At 43.8% G+C, this 21,761-nt stretch overlaps 1 protein-coding gene across 1 annotated transcript in view; it reads left to right on the top strand.

Moving 5' to 3' along the window:
• CTNNA1 (catenin alpha 1) overlaps nt 1–21,761 on the top strand; it is a 191,059-nt gene that overhangs the window by 21,109 nt on the left and 148,189 nt on the right. Inside the window, exons 3-4 of the mRNA XM_018563705.1 lie at nt 2,268–2,463; nt 20,813–20,979. Coding sequence (XP_018419207.1) covers nt 2,268–2,463; nt 20,813–20,979 — 363 coding nt within the window. The remainder of the gene's footprint in view (nt 1–2,267; nt 2,464–20,812; nt 20,980–21,761) is intronic.

Genomic DNA, 21,761 nt, shown 5'->3' with positions numbered 1-21,761 from the left:
CAGGGCTGACCTCTCTAGCACTCTTCCCCCTCCCCCGCCTTCTAACAGTAACCCAGCTACCCACCTCTGGATCCCGCTGCTCCAACCCCCCCCTCCTCAGCCTGACCCCCCTCCACGACAGCCTGGTGCGTTAAGTCCAGACTCTTTTCCCCGGTGTTTATGCTACTCAGTGTTGCCAGTTTGTTGCTTGGATCCAGAATCTGGGATTCCAAACAGACAACTCGCTCACATCTAGCACTAACGGCAACACCAGTCCTTGTATTATTTAGAGGCACACTGGTTTTTATCACATTTTACTACATATCAATGAGTTTTTATTCCTCCTTTACAAAATTCCTTGAGTTTTGTAATGTCTCGGATGCTAATTAGCTTTGTGTGCTATTGATGTTTAATAAATATAAATTTATTGCTATTATCATTGTTTTCACACCATTTCTTATAATTTTTTGCTTTTATCATGTTTCACCGTTCATTGGTGTATTGCCCATGTCACCTGGGTCTACCTTGGCCAAGTTGTGGCCTTATTACGTCATAGGGAGACTCCCACCATCCCTTCATCATGACGCTACCCATACAGCATCATGACATCTGTTATATCTGCCCCCCATAGGATTCAGGTAAACAGCCGTTTTTATTGCAACATTATGTGTACAGAGACATCTCATGAGATCGATTTGTGTTTTTCTGAGACACACTTTTTGTCCGTTCACCTCCAATAGTATGATCGGTGATCAGCACCACCCGGGCTCCTGCAGTAAATAGGCGTGTCTATATACTAGACTCGCCCTGTATTCATTCCTCTACCTATCAGGTCACTTGACAGCAGATAACTCCTCCCAGCTGACGGGGAGAGGGAGGTCACGCAGCCAGCACATACACACGATCGGCAGGCTGTAGACCCGCCCATCATATATATGTGAAACAGCCGGTAACGGCTCTTTACATCGGACGGGTTTTTTCTGCCCATGCCCACGCGCAGAAAAAAAGATGCCGTCTAGTAACGGCAACCCGCCAATGTGAGTCCGCCGCCCGTCCGTTTTTTTGCAGCGGGCGGACCGCAAGTGGTTAAGTTTACTTTTTTATACTTTACTGCCCTAAAAAAGTTAGAAATGTGTTCTTATGCTTTAAAATAGTTGTGAGATTAGCTAGTGTATCAGAAGCCTTTGAGAAAGCATTTGCCTCTAAATTTAAATGGAGTTTCAGCATTCTTTTTTTTATAACTTAAAGTGGACCTTTACACTAAAAAATAAAATTCTACCAATGCATCCCTCTGTGTATGATTTAATAATATAGACTTGTCAGGTGTCAAATGCTGGGATTTTATAATGGTTACACTTGCAGAGCATTCACTTTTTGCTTTGAAAGGGCAAAATAACTTTAGTTTGGCAAAGCAATGCACCCTGGGATTACCTTGCCATCAGCTGAGCATTGATGGGAAATCTCATCTGTAATCTGGAGATCTCAGGGAAAGGCATTTTCCTCCCCTGAGATTGTGCATGGTCACATGTCCTTGTCACATGTGCCTGAAATCCAGGAAGTAATGGGAGAGCTGGTAATCTTCCCTTAGTAAACATGGCCACTGTCAGAAGACTGGGGAAAGAAACAGAAATAAGGTATGCAAAGAATACAAAGCCTGCAATTATCTAGAAGTGCTGTATCTGTTTGTAGATTGTCATTACTAAACATTTCTAAAGACGTATGTGTGTGTTATTTTAAAGTTATGGATAAAGGTCCGCTTTAAAGTATCACTAAATTCAGGGGTTAAATCTTGAAAATGCTTTCAAGTATGCTAACAAAAATCTAACTTTTTTTTTTTTGTGCATCACTCCGCTGTAGATCCTCAAATCATCTCCGAATTTATGCTGACACTGTTCTTCCTTCTGGAGTGTGGCTACTTTTGTTCCCCATGGTCTCTGAGTGTTTTTAAAGTAGTCACCGCTCCAAGCTCACTCCTGTGATGGACTACAAGCTCAATATAAATGGGTAAACTAAATGTGAGATTGTAGTCCCATCACGAGAGCAAGCTTGAAGCAGTGGCTACTTTACAACACACACTGGGACCATGAGTGACAAAAGTAACCACCCTTCAGAAGGAAGGACTGTGTCTGCAGAAATTCAGAGATGATTTGCGGATCCACAGTCAAGTGAAACTCATAAGTTAGGTATTTCTTTAAACTGTTAAGGTACTTCAATGTATTTTCAAGATTTAACTCCTGAGTTTAGTGTCACTTTAACATTTTCTGTTATTTAATCTTTCCTGTATATAGGTAACAACCTTGGTAAACACCAGCAACAAGGGGCCTTCAAACAAAAAGAAAGGTCGTTCTAAGAAAGCTCATGTATTGGCTGCCTCAGTTGAACAGGCAACTCAAAACTTCTTGGAAAAAGGAGACAAGATAGCCAAGGATAGTCAGTTTCTCAAACAGGAACTCATAGATGCTGTTGAAGATGTCCGCAAGCAAGGTATGTCGTAAATTGTCAAGTTGTTCTTCTTACAACTAACCGTTTTAGAAAAGTATCTGCATGAATTTTTTTTTAAGATTGACAAAGTTAACCACTTCCAGGCCGGTTGTTGTAATTAAACAGCTGGTCAGGAGCTTCTTGAATGTGAGCTGGTGTTTAAACGTCCTTGCCCGTCCCGCTCGTGCCGGAAAACTGCTTAGCCAGCGATGGTTTTTTACATACAAGTGTTTCGGCATCTGTAGAGATGCCCAAACGCTTGTATTGTGCGTGTGTGCGGCCACGCCACCGCCGATCCCGATCTCCGCTCTGCCCCGGTGCGGGCCCAGGATCGGCACAGAGGCTCTGTCACCGGAGATCAGACAGAGATCATAAAACAGCTCCCTCTGATCTCTCCTCCGTTCTCTGAATGCAGGAAGTAATGTATATTACACCACTTCCGCATTCAGCTGTCATGTTACATATCACCGTAAACGTCGGAGTGAGGCCAATAATTTTAGGGCCATCAATCACTGATGACACTAAACTGGTGAGAGGTAAAAGCTTTTAAAGCGTTGCCTATGGCCAATTTTGGGTATAGTAGTTTTTTGTGATTTCGCGGGCGCTCGCAATGCAATTTTAAAGCTTGACAGATTTGGTGTCTACTTACCTGACCTGACCCCCGTTTTACATTTTATCAAAATTTTGGGTAATTGTAGGGAAAGCTTCTTTTTTTTTTTTTTTCTTCAAAATTTTCAGTACTTTATTAAAACCCCAGTGGTGATTAAATACCACCAATAGAAGCCCTATGGGGAAACAATGTATCAAAACTGGAGCAGACAAAATCTAGAGCAAATTTGCACTGCAACCCATCAGCTTCCCAATCTCATTTTCAAATCTTATCTGAGCAAACTGAAGTGATATGTGGATTGGTTGCTACCGACAACTGCTCCACATTCTGTCTGCTCCAGTTTTTATAAATTCCCCCATTAGAGCTTTCTTTTGGTGGCATTTAATCCCACTGGGGATTTTATTTTTTACTATATAATAAAGTCCAGAATTTTTTTTAAAGTTTTCCCTACATTAAACTCTCCCCTGTGTGTACCCAAAATATGGTATAAAATGAATTTTAGTACAGTGCTGCATGACTGAATAAATGTCAAAGTGCTGCAGCGCTGAATACTGAAAAATGGCCTGGCCAGAAAGGGGATGTCAACACCTGGTCTTCAAGTGGTTGAGTAAAACCAACAGCGTGTTAGCAATACTCTCTCGGAGGACTACAGAATCAAAAAGGAGAAAATGTGTCATGCCTGTATTGTCTATTCTACAAATGTGGGCAACTCATCCAACACAACTCTGGACTGGACAATTTCCAATCACCAGGTTGCAAATGAGACTGAGAAAACGTCTTTGGGGGACTGGGTCTGTGTGCCTGACAATAATAGTGACTTTACAGCACTCTAAGAGCTAAGCCCCTGGATACACTTTGTAGCTATGCTGCGAACTGCTGGTTTGGAAGTGTTTCGGCCGGTGGTTTGATTTTGTTGTCCTTAAAGTTGTGTGTTAGAGAATGGCTTCACATGCATTAGGTGGATGGAGGGGAATGCTTGCATTGTCACTGTAGTGTGACCTGTGGAGCATGCGAGAACAGGTGCCGGGGCTGGTTCCTCAGTATTGGTGTGTATGTAGAGGGAGATTCCTGATCAACGAATAGACCCTACACTTACAACACCGTCATAAGGGATCTGGAAAGTTTTGAAAAAACTACTTGTCCAAGGACTAAATCAGGGGCCCAATCTACTTGTCCCTCATGGCAATCTACTTGTCATGATGCAAAACTGTATTTAACCATGCTAAGAAGTGTTTCTCATTGGTAAGCATGGTCAGGTGACTGTGCTGACCAATGAGTGCCTACAACTTGCGAGCAAAATTCTAAATCCATAGTGCAGGGCTGTGCTGGACAGCAGTATGGGGTACAGATAGTACACCCGTACCGGTGGAGGGGAAGGACTGTTCGCTGAACGGTAAGTTTTATAGCGGGTGGTAGAGGGGGCCACCATATTTGAGCTGGTAAGTCAATTTTCCCAAATTACTTGGGAAAGTGAACTTGCCCTTTAATACACATTTGCATGTTAAGAGAGTGCTGCTGCCCGACTACCACAATATGGCACGCAGTGGAGTGGGGGCAGCATGCAACACACACTGCCTTATGAGTGCATTTCTTCACATGCAACTGGCGGGATTGGTTTCAATATTCCCAAGTCATCTTCCAGGGCAGCACCTCAGAGAAACACATCATCCACAATTAAAATAAAAGGGCGCGGTACTGCCCCACCACCTCAGTTTGTGTTTCATCCGGCCTAACAGGAGCATCATAACCGTTTTGTTATTTTGTCCATAGGCCAGCACACTAGTTGCAGGGGCCTCCTATTGTATGCTCCCCCGTGATTCGGGGACAGTGGACCTGAGGGGTTGCATGCCTGGGCTTGTCCTAGGATTAACCTCCAGGTTATCCTGTTATGGGACCCTCCCTCCCCATCTATCCCTGAGGTTTCTTATCCGTCTTGAGAGAAAGCAACCATCCCCGGGTGCATATTGGCTCTAGCAGAGCTTTCCCTTACTCACATTTAGTTCTCCTCTGCATTGCCTTGAATGGCGTGGTTTGCCATCCATGCTCCCTATTTATGCTGCCATGTTGTGGCTATTCATATCCAGAAGCATTCTGGGCCTCCTTGAATAGACAGCTATGCGATGGAGTGGTGAGTACCCCTGGCGCCAGCATCCCAGACGCCAGGGAGGGAGTGCAGCGGGCAGGGGACGGAGCCACAAGCAGTCATGAACATTTAAGTGTTCCACCAGGCTTCCTCTGGTCAGCAGTGCTACACCATGCAGCCTGATTTCTGCTGTCATTTACGGACACTAATGGCTTAAAGGTTGGTTGGAAGTCTTAAGGGAAGTCTCCTTCCTCCTACCCCCCATACTTTGGGCAGGGCACAGTGGGGGGACCCTGGGAGGTGATCCTCTTTTGGGGTGTTGGTTGCTGAGGGTTGTAGTGCCTCTTATTAACACAGGTTTTGTATGTGTTGCTCCACCAGTGGTGTGGCTGATTGGAGGCAAACACATTTTCAATCTGCAAAGCAGCAACCCTAGACAATTAAGCAACCTAATCACTCCTTCCTACACTGATGTAGTTAGTGTTACGCAGGAGTATTGGGGTTTTTCTCCAATTTCACTCTTTGGCAACCTCCTTTTTGTGTTGGAAAGAGAGTTATCAGCCTTGGATGGGTTTCTTTGTACTTGAATCAGGCCTTTTGGGTCATAGGCAACAGCCTTTCTGTGTAAGCAAGCAAAACCTAGGCCGGTAACAAATCTTTTTACAGACTCCTTTGGGGTGTGTATGAGCACTGGAGGTTTATTTTACGCCATTTTTTGGTGCACACTCTTTTTGTTCAAGATGGTTCACAAGGAGAGATTGAGCGTAATGTTAAGAACCTGATAGTGCTGCAGACATATTATGGTTATATACGCTTATTAGCATATGCAGATGTTGGACTTCTGATTGCACTAGCACAGTGCCTCAGGGCTAAAAGTTTTTTGTTGCGGTTGGCAACTCTGATTTACCACCTGGCTGGGCTTGTTGTGAGCTCACAAGCTGGAGGGCTCCCCCCCTTCATCCTTTCCCCCCAACTTTTCTATCATAATTGATAACACAACCATCCAACCCTCCCCCCATGCCAGGGTGCTGGGTGTCATCCTTGACTCGGACCTCACCTTGCTTCCCCACATCCAATCACTATCCAAATCCTGCCGTCTTCACCTTCGTAACATCTCCAAAATACACCCCTTCCTCACCAATGAAACCGCAAAATTACTCATCCACTCCCTTGTTATCTCTCATCTTGACTATTGTAACTCCCTCCTCATTGGCTTACCGCTACACAGGCTATCCCCTCTTCAATCTATCATGAATGCTGCTGCCAGACTTATCCACCTAACCAACCGCTCAGTGTCTGCCACCCCCCTCTGTCAATCCCTGCACTGGCTTCCAATCGCCCAAAGGATACAATTCAAAATATTAACAACCACTTACAAAGCCATCCACAACTCTGCCCCTGGCTATATCTCAAACCTTGTTTCTAAGTATCACCCTAACCGTCCCCTCTGCTCCTCCCAAGACCTCTTGCTCTCTAGCTCCCTTGTCAACTCATCCCATGCTCGCCTCCAGGACTTCACTAGAGTCTCCCCCATTCTGCGGAACTCTTTACCCCAGCCTGTCCATCTATGTCCTACTCTGACTATAGGCGTTCCCTTAAGACTCATCTCTTCAGGGAAGCTTATCCGACCTCAACCTAACCACCGAAATATCAATTTCTCAAACAATTCATCCCCACACAGCTACCTCCTCATGTATCACTTCCCCCTCCCTTTTAGATTGTAAGCCCTCAGGGGCAGGGCCCTCCTTACCATCTTGTCTTGAATTGTGATTTGTAATGTCTTCCTTATATTGTAAAGCGCTGCGCAAACTGTTGGCGCTATATAAATCCTGTATAATAATAATAATTAAGTTAACCTCACTTTCTCTTACTTGCCTGTTAGAGGATGGAAGCATAAAGATGCAAATCCCAGAGAAAGGGAAATGCTGGATGAGGTTACTTTTTTCCATCTGGCCGTTCACAAACGGCCATGGACGTAAGGTAGTTAAGGTAGTGTAACACGTCCTGTTACAATGCCCGTCATTTGAAAACAGGCAGCGATGCCCGTTAATATACAAGCGATCCGCCGGATCGCTTGTATGAGGTCCCGTGACGTGCGGCTCCCCCCTCCCGCTGTCAAGCTGGTCCCGGGCTCCGGTGTGAGCCAGGGACCAACATACTGCCTCTGTCACAGGGGATCAGAGGGAGGTCGGTTCACGATCTCCCTCCGGTCCCCTCTCCGCTGTCAGAATGCGGAAGTGGTGTATATTACATCACTTCCGCATTCTCGTGTCACTCTCCAGCTTCAGATGCTGGAGAGAAGCTGATGAAGCAGATCTCTGCTTCATCAGCTTCTTCAGGGGGGTCCTAGGTGACAGGGGTGTTGGAGACACCTGATGTCTCCATAAAGAGGACCTGTCACCTCACCTCTTTTGCGATCACACCGAGGGGTTTCTCAGCCCCCTCTGTGATAGCAATAAAGTTAAAGTGACATTAAAGCCAAATTTTTTTCTCCCCCCCCCCCCCCCATGTAAATGTTAGCACTTACCTCAAATGATGTATCTTTTTCTAGAATACATTTTTTTGTGTCATTTCACATACAATTCCATAAATTACATAATGATATCAATAACCTCCTACATATATGGCTATTTCATATCAAATGATGTATCTTATGCTGATCTTCCTGCCGGGAGTCTTTTTAAACAGCCCCGATGCTGGCGACGTACACTGTACGTCGTCAGTCACGAAGGGGTTAAGTGAAAAAAAAAAAGAAAATGGGAAAAAAAAATTAAGTTTCCCCCCAAATTTTTTTTAAAGTTACAGTAAAATGAATTAAAAAAATTTTTTTTTTTAAAGTCCCCACCCCTACATGCGCACACAGCCCGTTTGCAGTCATCGTAAGCCCAGTGATCGCAAGTACGATCTGCCTGTCCAAGATGGGCAGATCGTACGTTTTTTAATCACTTTACAACCATCGCAAGACTAAGGTCTTGCGATGGTTGTACAGTGTATGGCCACCTTAAGTCTTTGTCTCTCTGTATGACAGCAAGCATCTAACCTTTTCATGGTGAGAGTTATTTTCTACCGATCTACAACTGCTCACAGGCTAAGCCGATCCATTAATTGTATCGGCCTGGGTGTGTCTGCCTCACAGGTGGGGTCTTTACTTATTGCTCTGGTTACAACCTTCGGGTTTCTTCTACATCTCAAGGGTACTTTCAAGCACTTTCTCAGTCCAGAGGGTTTAGCTGAAATACTACAGCAATAGAAGTCTTTTCTCTTGTCTACAGCTCTTGCACAGCTTGATGCATATATTGGTAGACAAGCACCTGTAAACATTTGTATAACGATACTGTCTGCAAACTATCCAATTTACCTCTTTAAGGAAAGACATAACTGGGTTTTGATGGTTATGAGCGTCAGTATTGTGCATACCTTTTATGTATTGATATTTTTATACTGTTTCAAAATAACCAATTCATTGCTAAGGTGAAAGCATCTTTGGTTCATGAGGTAGTTATGTAACTTAGTGTTTGCTCATACCTTGTGTGTTGGTATCACTATACTGTCGCTTGAATTAACACTTTATTGCTTTAGTAAAAGCACCATTGGCTCATGAAATGGTTAATGAATCTCAGTTGGGCGTACCTTATGTATTGGTGTTACTATGCTGTCTCTATGATGACCCATTTACTGCTTTTAGTGAAAGCATCACTGGTACATGGGGTAGTTATGAATCTCAGTGGTTGCGCATACCTTGTTTATTGGCATTATTATACTGTCACTGAGAACCAATTTATTTGCTTTAGTGAAATAATATTGGTTCAGGACATGGTTAGGGCCCATGGTTAGGGCCCTCATACTTTGTTGGTATTACCATACTGTGTCTGAAATGAACCAATTACCGCTTTAGTAAAAGGATAAATGTTCTGGAGATAGTTGACTCTCTATGTGCATACCTTTATGTGTTGGTATTACTATACTGTCTCTGAGATAAACCGATTTATTTTAAGTGGTAGCTTCATTGGCTCATGAGGTAGTTATAAATCCCAGTGTTGGGCATACCTAATATATTGGTATTACTATGCTGCCTCTAAGATGGCCTATTCACTGCTTTTGTGTAAACATTATTGGTTCATGAGATGGTTATGAATCTGTGTTTGCGCATAGCTTATGTATTGGTATTGCTATACTGTCTCTGAATAATCAAATTATTGCTTTAGTGAAACCTCATGGTTCATGAAGTAGCAGTGAATCTCTGTATTTGTGTATACCTTGTGTGTTGGTATTACTATACTGTCTCCGAAAAAACCAAACGACTGCTTTTGTGAAAGCATCTTTGGTTAAGGAGGCAGTTAGGGATCTCGGTATTTGTGCATACTTTATGAATTAGGGCTGCGGAAATTAACTATTTCTCGATTAATCGTAAAATTTTTTGATCGCTAATGAAAACACTCGCCTCTCCGCCGGCTTACGGGAATCCTCCCCCAAGTGGCTCTGTCGTCTAACAAAGGGAAGGGGGGAGGAGTCCCGTGACGTTGATGTCCCCAAGTGGCTCTGTCGGCTAACGAAGGGAAGGGGGAGGAGTCCGATGACGTAGCTGTACCCAAGTGGCTCCGTCAGCTAACGAAGGGAAGGGGGAGGAGCCCGGTGATGTCGATGTCAGTGACGTCACCTGACTCCTCCCCCCTTCCCTTCGTTAGACGACGGAGCCCCTTGGGCCGGTGAGTTTCCCAAAGAAACTTTCTGCAAAAGCGCCAGCCAAGGCATTGGCCTATACGCATACAGCACAGCAATAAAATGAACTAGGATCACACTAATCCAGCACGTTATTATTCTGAGTGGCCCCACTCAAGCGGCGGCCATATTGAGTGGGGCACGTGAGATTAATAACGTGCTGGATTAGTGTGATCCTAGTTCCATCTATTACTTAATTGCTGTGCTGTATGTGTATAGGCCAATGTAGTTGGATCTGTATGTGCGTTATAATCGATTAATCAATAAAAAAAATTCGAACACGAAAATTTTAATCAGTACCAGCCCTAGTATTAATATACTGTATCCGAATTTACTGCTTCTGTGAAAGCTCTTGTACAGGACGGGATGATTTACCATTTTTAGTGATGCATCATTGGATATGATGTAGTCAGGAATCCGTATTGATTGTGCTTCTGAGTTGGGTTGTGTAAGTCACCATCTACAAACTAACCGATTCCATCTTGGTAAAAGTATTATCGGCGGTGATGTAGTTATAAATCTCAGTAATTGTGTTATCTCATTTCATACCTTGTGTATTCGTATAACTACAATGGCCACAGGATAGCTGATTACCACTTGGTTGAAAGCATTGTTGGTTATGATGTAGTATGACTCAGCATTTCCATTTCATCACAGTTCATTCTCTGTGGACTGTGTAACTTTACTTCTACAGAACGACCAGTTTTACTCTTTAGTATCACTGGTTTATGATGTAGTTAGCAACCCTAACGGATTACAGGTCACTGGGACTGCAACTACACAGCTACAGGCAAACTATCTGGGGGTGGCTGATTTAATATAGCTCCAAGCCCATGACAAGTCTTTTTAAGGGTTGTACCATGATGTTAACATCCTCCTGCAAACTACTAGTAGGCTTGGGCATTCTATGGAACCCTTGCAGCCTATATTTTGTCAACTTTCAACCCCTTTCACGGCTTAAGCACCTTTTTTCTGAGTTCCCTGGGCCTCACAAGATTATTCCTACATGTCTTCCCTTTTTATCGGACATCCATATTATAACAATAAACTTATTGACGCACTTACAGCAGCTGGCTGCTGCTTGGGCTCCCGGCATATCAGATCGTGTCCTTATGTAATTTTGTGCCATCTATGTTACACCACATCGATAAACTGAAGTTTTTCAGATAGTGTCCTTTTATGTAATTTGGTAGGTGTTTGTTACACCACAACGAACTGGTGGCAGTTTAACACGGTTGGTAGTACTGATGGCAGTATGGGGCTGCAGGCAGACTTGCCACTTACATGTTTTAGCGCAATGTGCATGATAAGTTTGGGTTACCTTGATGCTGTGTGATAAGTTAGCCTTTGAATAAACGGCATCAGACGCTCTTCCAGTGCACAATCTGTGTATTGATTTATTGCAGGGTACAATACGCATCGGTTCACACTTCAGATAGGATCATAGTGTGACAATTTTGCATACAGATTTGGAAAGTTTATATAGGCTATATACAGGCACCTATCCAAAAGGAGTAGGAGCTTCCTAACTAACTAACAATAAATGTATTAGTACATGACAGTTTATTATGAGGTTAGTGTCCAGCTGTAACGGTCACCCTGACATGTCACCGTGACCGGCTTTTGATAATTAATAGCTTCTAAGAAATGCATATATTGACGTCAAACCATAAATCAACATCTTCCTGTTTTGGCTTAATTAGTAGATATTTTGAATAACCAGGGATAATGAGAATGTTCGTTCTTGAGACACAAAAACATGTTTTCCAGAAACCCATATCATGAGTTCATATCCCGTTCATCGTAGATCTGACTCCATCTTGTATCAAATCATGGCTTCAACTTATCAGTCCCTCCTGTTGTCCAAGAATCTCCTCCTCAGATGTAAGTCTCCTCTAGGCCTCCTCTACTTGGTTAGCCTGTACATATCTGGTCACCATCTCGTAGGCACTATGGTTATTCCGTCCTGTGGGCTCAGAGTGACCAGCATTACTCATAGGGTTATTTTTGAGACATACCAAGCAACATTTGCATAACATAGGCATACATTTGATCAATACACAAAACAATATTACACCAGTGATATATAGAATTCCATGTAGAATACCAGAAAACCATCCACCGATTCCTTTGAACCAGTTGAGAGGATTGATCCAATCAGAGTCCCAACCACTCCAAGCTTTCCCAACATGTGCCTCAGTAAACTGTAACCTCAACTGCTGTACTCTCCGTACATGAGAAATTATTGCATCCTCAGGCTTAGTATAATTTCCAATATAATTACAGCAAGCAGTTCCCACTATGGTGCACATGTCACCTTGACTTGCAGTGAGATAGTCCAGCACCAGCCGATGCTGAACCTCTTTTTTTTCTTTATCATTTTGAATTCATTAGCAACGACCAAGAAGTTCTTGTCATATAAAGCAGTAACATTATCCATAAGATCAGCTAAGTCCATAATGAAGCTAAACGCCTTCTTAATACAAGAGGTATAGTAAAAAGGGGCTTGAATTCCTGATCATTCGAAAAAACACGCAAGTCAGTATTCGAATCTGTGTGTGATTCAGTCCTTAGTTCAGTATGTATCATCAAGTCTCTCTCTTGTATGATATGTTTGGGTATCTTATCCAGCTGGGTATTCTTGAATTCCGTATCTTCCATATACCACGTAGCTGGAATAACACGCCCAAAGTAACACACTCCTAGAGCGCTCACAGGTACTCAATTGTAAGCCCTTTTCCCCACAAATAAAATAAAAACCTGGGGGAGTAGAACAAGCTTTCTTAAAAGTGTACCCAGTTAAACAGGTTTGCAATTTGAAATTATTCATGGTAGAATTCGGTTGGTCAGTTTATAAAATTCCTCAAATGTATCATTATTCCAACTTAACCTTGTATCTTCAAAATGATACTTCAGAGGGGCAACATCCATGCACCTTGCATCTCCAATTAGTCTGGAACTGTTAGTATATCCTGACTGTGAAGGGTAAATTCGGGTAAAATTAACACATACAACTGGGGGTTTCAGGGAAACATTAGTGTATAAGAGGAAAGACACAGGTCTGTTTAATATTGATAGAACTAACATTACTGAAGCGTGCACTATCCTCTATTTCCTGAAGGGACACAGGCACTCCTAGCAGAGGGATACATTTATGAGATATGGGCGAGTGTGTACAAACCCAACATTCACTGATGTTCAGCTTCTTGGCAGCCTGAAAATGCATTGAAACAAAAGCATTATGGAATGGCTCCAAAAAGTGGTTCTCGCATTCCTTTAGAGCTTGTGACACTCTGACTTCCGGTACAGGATTTAACTTGCGAACAGTATCAGTATTCAGGCTCATGTTCATCAAACCTGGATGCCCAGTGGGACCACTCTCCTTACCACCATAGGACCAGCACCACACGATAATGAAACCCCATAGTCCACAATCTGGTCTAGGACCGAGCAGATTCATTCTTCTTATCTTGTGCACGAGTCCGTGGAGGGGACCTAGGGGGTAAAGAATCAGCAGAGAACTTGCCAGTTTTACCCGTTACGGTGTCTGCAACAGGTGGTTCTGTCTTTTTGCAGTGCGAACCCTGCACCCAGTACTTGTATTTGTTTAGCTTAACCGCTGGAAACCTGGAAAGGTCCTTTCCACTTAGGGGACAAGGAAGTCTTTGGCATATGATTCTTGATATAAACCCAGTCTCCAGGCTTCAGTCCATGAGCTTTAGCCTCTTTCTCCACGGGTTGTGCTGCTTTAACACTGGAAAAGGTATCCGAAAACACGTTTGCCAATCTGATCACATAGTCAATAAGAGTGTCTTGGCCCGCCAACAAAGTCACCTTTTCCTGCGGCAATGGTGCACTTGTGGGTGGCCGTCCAAACAGTATGTCAAAGGGTGACAACCCATGTTTCTCTTTTGGTGTCTTCCTGACTGTTGCTAAAGAAATTGGGAGTGCTTCAACCCATGTGCTCATATTATTGACTGTCATTTTAGCAATGTAACGTTTTAGGGTTTGATTCGTTCGTTCGACCATCCCCACTTGCTTGGGGTCGATACGGGGTGTGCAACTGCTGTTTTAATCTCTATCTCTGTAACCTCTGCCATTAGTTTATTTTCAAAATGAGTTCCCCGATCAAAGGACAACACAGTTCCTATACCATACCTAGGTATTAGTTCCCTTGCGAGACATTTAACCACTGTCCTTGCATCATTTTTTGCTGTAGGATAAGCTTCCACCCACCTAGAGAATTGATCCACACACACCAACAGGTACCTGAACCGACCACATTGAAATGGTTCTTCAGTGGGAGGCAAATGTTTGGGTGGGGTTTTTACCAGTCTACCTACGTTATGCTCTTGGCACACAGCACATTCTCGAATCTTCTTTCGTCAGAAAATCATGAAAACCTGGAGCCCACCATTGTCGATTGACCATCCTAACCATCCCTCCTGTTGAGACATGGCAAACACCATGATTCAAAGAAAACAGAGGGGAATAAAGTTGGAGGGGCAATCAACTTGTCTTTAATTTTCCACACACCCTCCGGTGTGCAGAGTGCTCCTTTAGCAATCCACATGGGTTTGAAAGTAGACTCTTCCTGAAGCTCCCTTATAATGTGAAGGTCCACAGGAACAGACATGACAAACTGAATTGGCACAATCACATGATTCAGAATTATCTGTTTCGCCTGCTCATCAGCTAGGGCATTGCCAAGCGAAATAGAATCAATAGCACTTTACATAGCGCTTTACATTTGATTACAGCCACCTTCTGCGGGAGCTGGACTGCATCCAGCAAGTGAACTATTAACCCTCTATGTTGGATTGGAGATCCAGAAGCTGTCAGAAACCCTCGTTCTTTCCATAGCTGTGCAAAGTCATGTATCACACCTATTGCGTAGGCTGAATCACTGTAAATATTAACCCAGCTAACTGCAGAGATCTCCAATGCAACACACACTGCACGTAACTCAGCTGCTTGAGCAGATTTAGAATCTGTCAGAACTGAGGCATACAAGACCATTCCCTCACCATTTATCATCCAACTCCTCCAGCCTTAACAAATTCCTTTCTAGCCAAATTCATTTGGTAATTCCTCATCATCCTACTCAAAAGGAGGCAACGCAGTCTTCTCCTGACACATTTTGTATGGGGTCGGTTTGTGCTTATGATCTGCCATAATCTCCCAAACAGACTAACATTCAATCTCTACACAATCAGAATCTTCAAACAATATGTTAAACAATGCATCAATTTTGTGTACATAGAAGGAACACTCTGGTGGCCACCATTTAGAGGGGTCCTCCTTGTAAGTTTTACGCATCATTTTACACCACTTGTTATGATAAAGGCCAGCTTTTCCTCCTTTTTTCAACATTCTGACAAGCAGAGTATTCAATTGACATGCAGACCAACAGCTTTTGCAACCCTCATCAGACATTTTGAATTATCTTTCGACAGTCCACATTCTTTCATCATCTGACATGCAATCTTATTCAAGTGGTTTCCCATGGCAACAGTTCAATTGATTTACAGTTAATTTCACACAACTCTCCACTGCTTCCCTTCTGTGCAGAGACAACAGCACGTGAATCCCGAGGGGCGCAGGATTCAGATATCTTATCCCTATTGGCTGTGTACCAGCAGCCACCGACGTAAGTATTTTCCTCAACTTCGCTGTTCTAAACTCATAGGGTGTCCCCGTTTGAGCGGTTATAGGACTGAGCTAATCTTAGCTATTTCTTCCTATGCCTGACAGCATTCATCTGCAAGCAACCATCTGTGCGCCTAACTAAGCACAGACACACCAGCACCCACTGTGTTGTCTCTCAACACAGCAACATGATGCTCGTAAAAAGCAAGCAAAAACTCAGCAGTCACTCCCTTCACTCTGCCTAGCTGGGAGTTCTCGGTACATAACAAGCAGTGCTCCTCTTCACTATATCACTGTACAGCAAACTATACAACAATATATATATATGCGCGCATTAGGAGAGTGCACAGCATTAGCTCCGGATAGTACCGGGGGCAAGGGTTTTTTATGCACATTCCAAAGTCTTCTGTCAGGTTATCCCGGTGTGCACACCTGAATAGTAGTTGGTAGCTTGGGCGTTGTATTGCAAGACATGGGTAGATTCCTTTTTTAATCTATCCCATCCATTGAGTAGTAACAAGCTCCTTCATCCAGGCTATAGAAGTTGCCAGATGCTACTTAAGTCAATCACCCTTGGGTGAAATCCTAGAATATTTTAGCCTGTTCAGGGCCTTATGAAGACTGCAAAGCAGCATAACGCCAATGCCTGGTGACTTAGGCTATCCATCGACCTTTCATCCTCAGCAGATTTTCAGCAGAAAAAACTTGCCCGTTCTTTACAGCCGTTTCCGGCTGTTTCACATACAACCGATCAGCGGCTCTATAGCCTGCCGATCGGTTGTGTGTTGCGATTTGACCACCCCCCCCTCCGACCCGTCGAGTGCCGCAGCCTACGCCTGGTGTGCCCCCCTCCTGACCCCTGAGGGAGTTCACCATCTTCCTCCTTGCTGATCTCCCTCCGTGCTGTGAATGCTTAAGTGATGTGTAATACATCACTTCCGCATTCACCTGTCAGTCATCCGACTGCTATAGCCAGAGAAAAGAAGCTGATGAAGCAGATCTGTGCTTAAAGGAGAACTATGGGGTTAAGGCTTTTCTCCATAGTTCTCCTTATGGTAACGGGAGGACACAAACTAGCGTCCTCCCGTCACCCTAGGCTCAGTATAACGCAAGCTACAGCTCGCGGTATACTGAGACGCCACAGCTGAAGCAGATCCCGACAATTATATCTGGATCCGCCCAGCTGCGTGAGTGAGAGCTGGCTCTGCCTATCTAGAGGCAGAGCCAGCTGTACCCGCCCCCTCCCCGTCCGTTCCGCCAGTCAGCGCTGGAGGATCAGGGCGGGGAGGGGGGAATCAGAGAGCCGTGACAGGATCGAGAAGTGAGCGAACAACGGCATGTGTTCGCTCACCTCCCGATCTACTAAGCCGACCTGTGACAGTCTCATTGTCACAGGTCGGCTAGAACTATGAGGTGAGTGAAAAGCACTCACCTCATAGTTCTCCTTTGAAGGGATGCAGATACTGCAACTTGGCAGTAGGGGGAACCCACTCTAGGGGGAATCCAGCCCCTACCCTGTCACGGCAGAGAGCAGTGACAGGATCGAGAAGTGAGAGAACGCTGGTATGTGTTCGCTCACTTCCCGATCTACTGAGCCGACCTGTGACAGTCTCATTGTCACAGGTCGGCTAGAACTAGGAGGTGAGTGAAAAGCACTCGCCTCATAGTTCTCCTTTAATCAGCTTCTTTTGGTGTCCCCAGGTGACATAAGGGGTCCTAGAAACCCCTAATGTCTCCATAAAGAGGACCAGCCAGTGTGCCTTTGCTAGTATATAGGGGGATTGTTATCCCTCTATGTGATAGCAATAACAATAAGTGTAAAAAATATATAAAAAAAAGTAAAAATAAAATCCCCACCCCCCACGTTTACGCATATATAAACGTAAATATGCGCCAGATGCACCAGCGGCCGAAAACGACAATTGCGCTACTAACGTTGCATATCGCCGTGAATGTCGGAGTGAGGGCAATAATTTTAGGGCCATCAATCACTGCTAACACTAAACTGATGAGCGGTAAAAGCTTTTAAAGCGTCACCTATGGCCCATTTTGGGTAATGTCGTTTTTTGAGGTTTCGCGCTCGTGCGCAATTTTAAGGCTTGACATGTTTGTCTTTTTACCCGACGTGACCCTGCCTTTTATATTTTACCAACAAATTGGGTAATAATGTTTTAGAATTTAATATAGGGGAAACAGTTTTTTTAAAATTTTCTGTCATTTTTCCTTAATGTAGTAAAAAATAAAACCCCCAGTGGTGATTAAATACCACCAAAAGAAAGCTTTATCTGTCCCCAAAAAATGGTATAAAATTCATTTCAGTACAGCATTGCATGACGGAATAAATGTCAGTCAAAGTACCGCAGCGCTGAATACTGAAAAATGGCCTGGATAGCAAGGGGGTTTAACACCGCGGACTTCAAGTGGTTAAAAGCAACTAAAGTACTGACTCCCATAACCTTGAAATAATGTTTCAAGAGCATCATTTATCTAGGGTTGCAGCTAACAATTATTTTCCAAATGTATTAGACGATTATTAAGTTCGACTAATCGGATAAAAAAAAAAGCTCCAGTGATGGACTACTAGTTTGTATTGAGATTGTAGTCGCTCACGGGAGCAAGCGTGGAGCGGTGGAAGTACAAAAAAAAAGTGGTGTGCAATATATTACATTATACAGCGGCGCAATGCAGAATACCAGCAGCTATAGAGGAATACTACAAATCTCAGCAATAGTACATTTTACTATAAAATACTATTGCTGGGATTTGTAGTCCTCTGTAGCTGGTGTTATTCTGACTTGCGCTATATATCATGTATTGTTAGGATCCGATGTATTCCTCTATAGCTGGTGTTATTCTCCTATCCGCCGTATAATTTATTATTGCTGGGATTTGTAATCCTCTATAGCTGGTGGTGTTCTGCAGTGCGCTGTAAAATGATTATACGGCGCAATGCAGAATACCAGCAGCTATAGAGGAATACAAGAAATTGCAGCAATAGTACATTATACAGCGTCACAATGCAGAATACCACCAGCTATAGAGGAACAACAAATCCCAGCAAAAATACTTTATACAGGCTGTTTAATGTATTATTGCTGGGACTTGTTGTTCCTCTATAGCTGCTGGTGTTCTGCAGTGTGCCGCTGTATAATACTTTACTTCCAATTGAGTCAACGACATGCAGGATAGGAGTTCATACCAATTATTCCAAGTTAGTAACTCACTAGACAATGAATAGATACCGGAGCACTCTTGTATGTTGCTGTAACGTGCAAAAAATGAACATGTTTAGAGAAATATATTTACAGAATAAAATGCAACCTAGCAATAGCACACTGCAGTGCAGGGATATGAGTGTCCTGGATGTTATGACGCACTGCGTTGTCCGGTTATTTTTTGTGCGTTGGGCTGCCCCAATCCAACATCAGTAAGAAAGGCCCCAGAATGAGAACCTATTTGACATTGCTTTGTATCCCCTAGTCAATGCATCAATCCCATGTGTGTTGTTTTTATAATGTTCCTACAAAACATGTGTCTGTGATTTATTTTTTTCATGTTTAATACTCTAATTATCATGAATCAAAGTATTAAAGTGGAACGATAGTTTGCAAAAAAAAACTGGCAGGTAAGCAATTTTTGCAGAAGAAACTCTCTCTGTCTCTTCCACAATAAAAGCGTCTTACCTTATCTATAAGTACACCGAGAGGCTAATGCGCCGCTCAGCATGCAATATCGACATGGTATGGTATCGGCCAATAAAGACGGCCTAGATGCCAGACGCAGAAGAGAACCAGGCACCCGGATGGAGCTGCCAGCAAGGGAGCCCACATAGCTGAAATGGAGACCAACATAGAGTTTAGTTCTGCTAGAAGCTTTTTTTTCTATTAGGCAAATCCTCGGCTTTGTGAAATCAGGAACGCAACAACATATTAGCACTTATGTGAATGACTTTATAATGTGATAACATTATGATAATAATGACTTAAAATACTTTGCTATGCACATTCCCCTTATCCATGTGCAACAACACTCAGACCTGCTGACACGGTGATCAGGCATCATACTAACTAGGAATTTCTCAGGTAGTCTAATGACATTGAATTTTTTTTAGCAATATACATACAGGAACGTTATTGCTGATGTTTTTATTATTGGTGTAAGCTCCAGGAGGTATCCCAGTCCTGCTTTGCTTCCAATTGAGTCAATGGCATGCAGGATAGGAGTTCATACCAATTATTCCAAGTTAGTAACTCGCTAGACAAATGGCTAATCAGGATTTATTTCTGGCCAAATCTAGCAACAATCTTATCTCTTTCCCTGACCCACCTAGCACTCTTCCCCTCGGCCCTCAGGCCGCATAGCATTGTTTTAATATCATGACTTTTGAATTGTGGCGGGATTGTCGGCGGGCTGCGGCGAGTCAGGAAGCTCACAGGGAGGAGAGTAGCAGAGGCATGTCGCGTGCACGGCTTGTGCGGTTGGCGTGGCGTGTGAGGAGCCGCGAACAGGCTATCTAATTGATAGCCGACTAATCGATAATGGAAAAGGTTGACAACTTTTTCCATCGTCTATTTTTAATCGACTAAATCGAATAGTTGTTGCAGCTCTACATTTATCTTCTGCATTCCCAGCACTGCAACTTTAAATCTTTAAATGTATTAGAAGCTTTTGAAAATATATTAAAGGATATCTATACATTGAACTGAAATCTCAAACCATCTTTTCAGCCTTACCAGCCATCTGGTATTAGACCCCTAATGTCTCTATTAGACCCATAATGTCACCTTTCCATTTCAATAGCTTTAGCTGTGGAATGATAGCTGCCTGTTTAGGTAGCTGAATGTAAATGTAGCAGGCTGGCTATTGCACCCGCCCAGTGCCTGCTGTCAATCAGCAGAGGAGGGAACTCCAGTAAAAAAAATTATGTTTCAGGTCCTCTTCTGCTGATTGAGAGCGGGCAGTGGGTGGGTGCAATAGCCTGCTATTGGGATTCCCGCTGCCTCTGCTGATACTGGTAGTGAGAGCAGTGGGGATTGAAGGGGACACAGACCGAATCATGCAGCGTGCTCCCAGCGGGGCAGAGCTGATGCGGTGGCAGGGGACAGTGAACGGGCTGACAAAAGCCAGGTACCAGGACGCAATTTCTTGTCGCCATAATGATCTGAAGCCTGGGATTTGTGAAGGCCTGATTTATGGTAATCTTTGGAAATGTGCCTGATAATGGTTTTATTCCTTTTGAATATAACCTTTTAAGCGTGATTTTTTTTATTTTTATTTTTATATACCTACAGGGGAAGTAATGAGAAGTTCTTCTGGAGAATTTGCTGATGATCCATGCTCCTCGGTCAAGCGTGGCAATATGGTGCGAGCAGCACGTGCCTTGTTGTCGGCTGTTACAAGGTTACTTATTCTGGCTGATATGGCAGATGTATACAAGCTGCTTGTTCAACTGAAAGTGGTAATGTATTTTTATATTTTATATATGTGCTCTTAGTGCAACAAAAAGTTGAATACAAAGAAAAATACATTAAAGTTAGGGGGTACCCAAAAAGTTATACAAAAAAATACCTCGTACCCACTTTATCTGACTACAGAAAAACTGAAAACCTGATGTTTGTTGTTCCTAAAAAGTCACATGAGTGTTTCTGAAAGAGATACCTTTTCCATGATTTGCCATTCCTTTGTCAGCAACAATGTTTAGGCATATGGTATTTCTCAAAGTAGCATCCACATGAATGGCAGGACCCAAGGTTTCCCAGCAGAACATTGCGCAAAGCACCACACTGCCTCCGTCAGATTGCCTCTTCCCACAGTGCATCCTGGTGCCATCTCTTCCCCAGGTAAGTGACAAGCATGCACTAGGCTAGTGGTGGTGAACCTATGGCACGCGGGGCCCTCTCTGCTGGCACGGGAGCCCAGGTTCAGGAACCCCCAATGCAAATAGATCCGACCGTCCCGGATTTGCCTCGGTACGCGTTCCGGGTTGGTCGCAATCAGGCAGCGGCCTCTAAACAGGCGCATTAGGCGGCTGCTTCCTCCTCGCTAGGACCCCGAGAGGCCCCTGCGATTGGCCGTCTAATGTGCCTGTTTAGAGGTCGCTGCCGGTGCCTGATTGTGACCTGCACGGATCGCGTACTGACTACAGAGGCAATCTGGGATGTTCGGATCCACTGTGAGAGCCGCACAGCCTTCCCCCCTCCCCCCCTGAGAGCCAAACAACCCCCCTGGAGCCGCACAGCC

This window comes from Nanorana parkeri, unplaced genomic scaffold (genome assembly GCF_000935625.1).
Source record: "Nanorana parkeri isolate BGI_ZX_2015 unplaced genomic scaffold, ASM93562v1 scaffold687, whole genome shotgun sequence".
Taxonomy (NCBI): domain Eukaryota; kingdom Metazoa; phylum Chordata; class Amphibia; order Anura; family Dicroglossidae; genus Nanorana; species Nanorana parkeri.
Note: the sequence above shows the minus strand (reverse complement) of the source record. Positions and strands in the feature narration are given on the sequence as shown.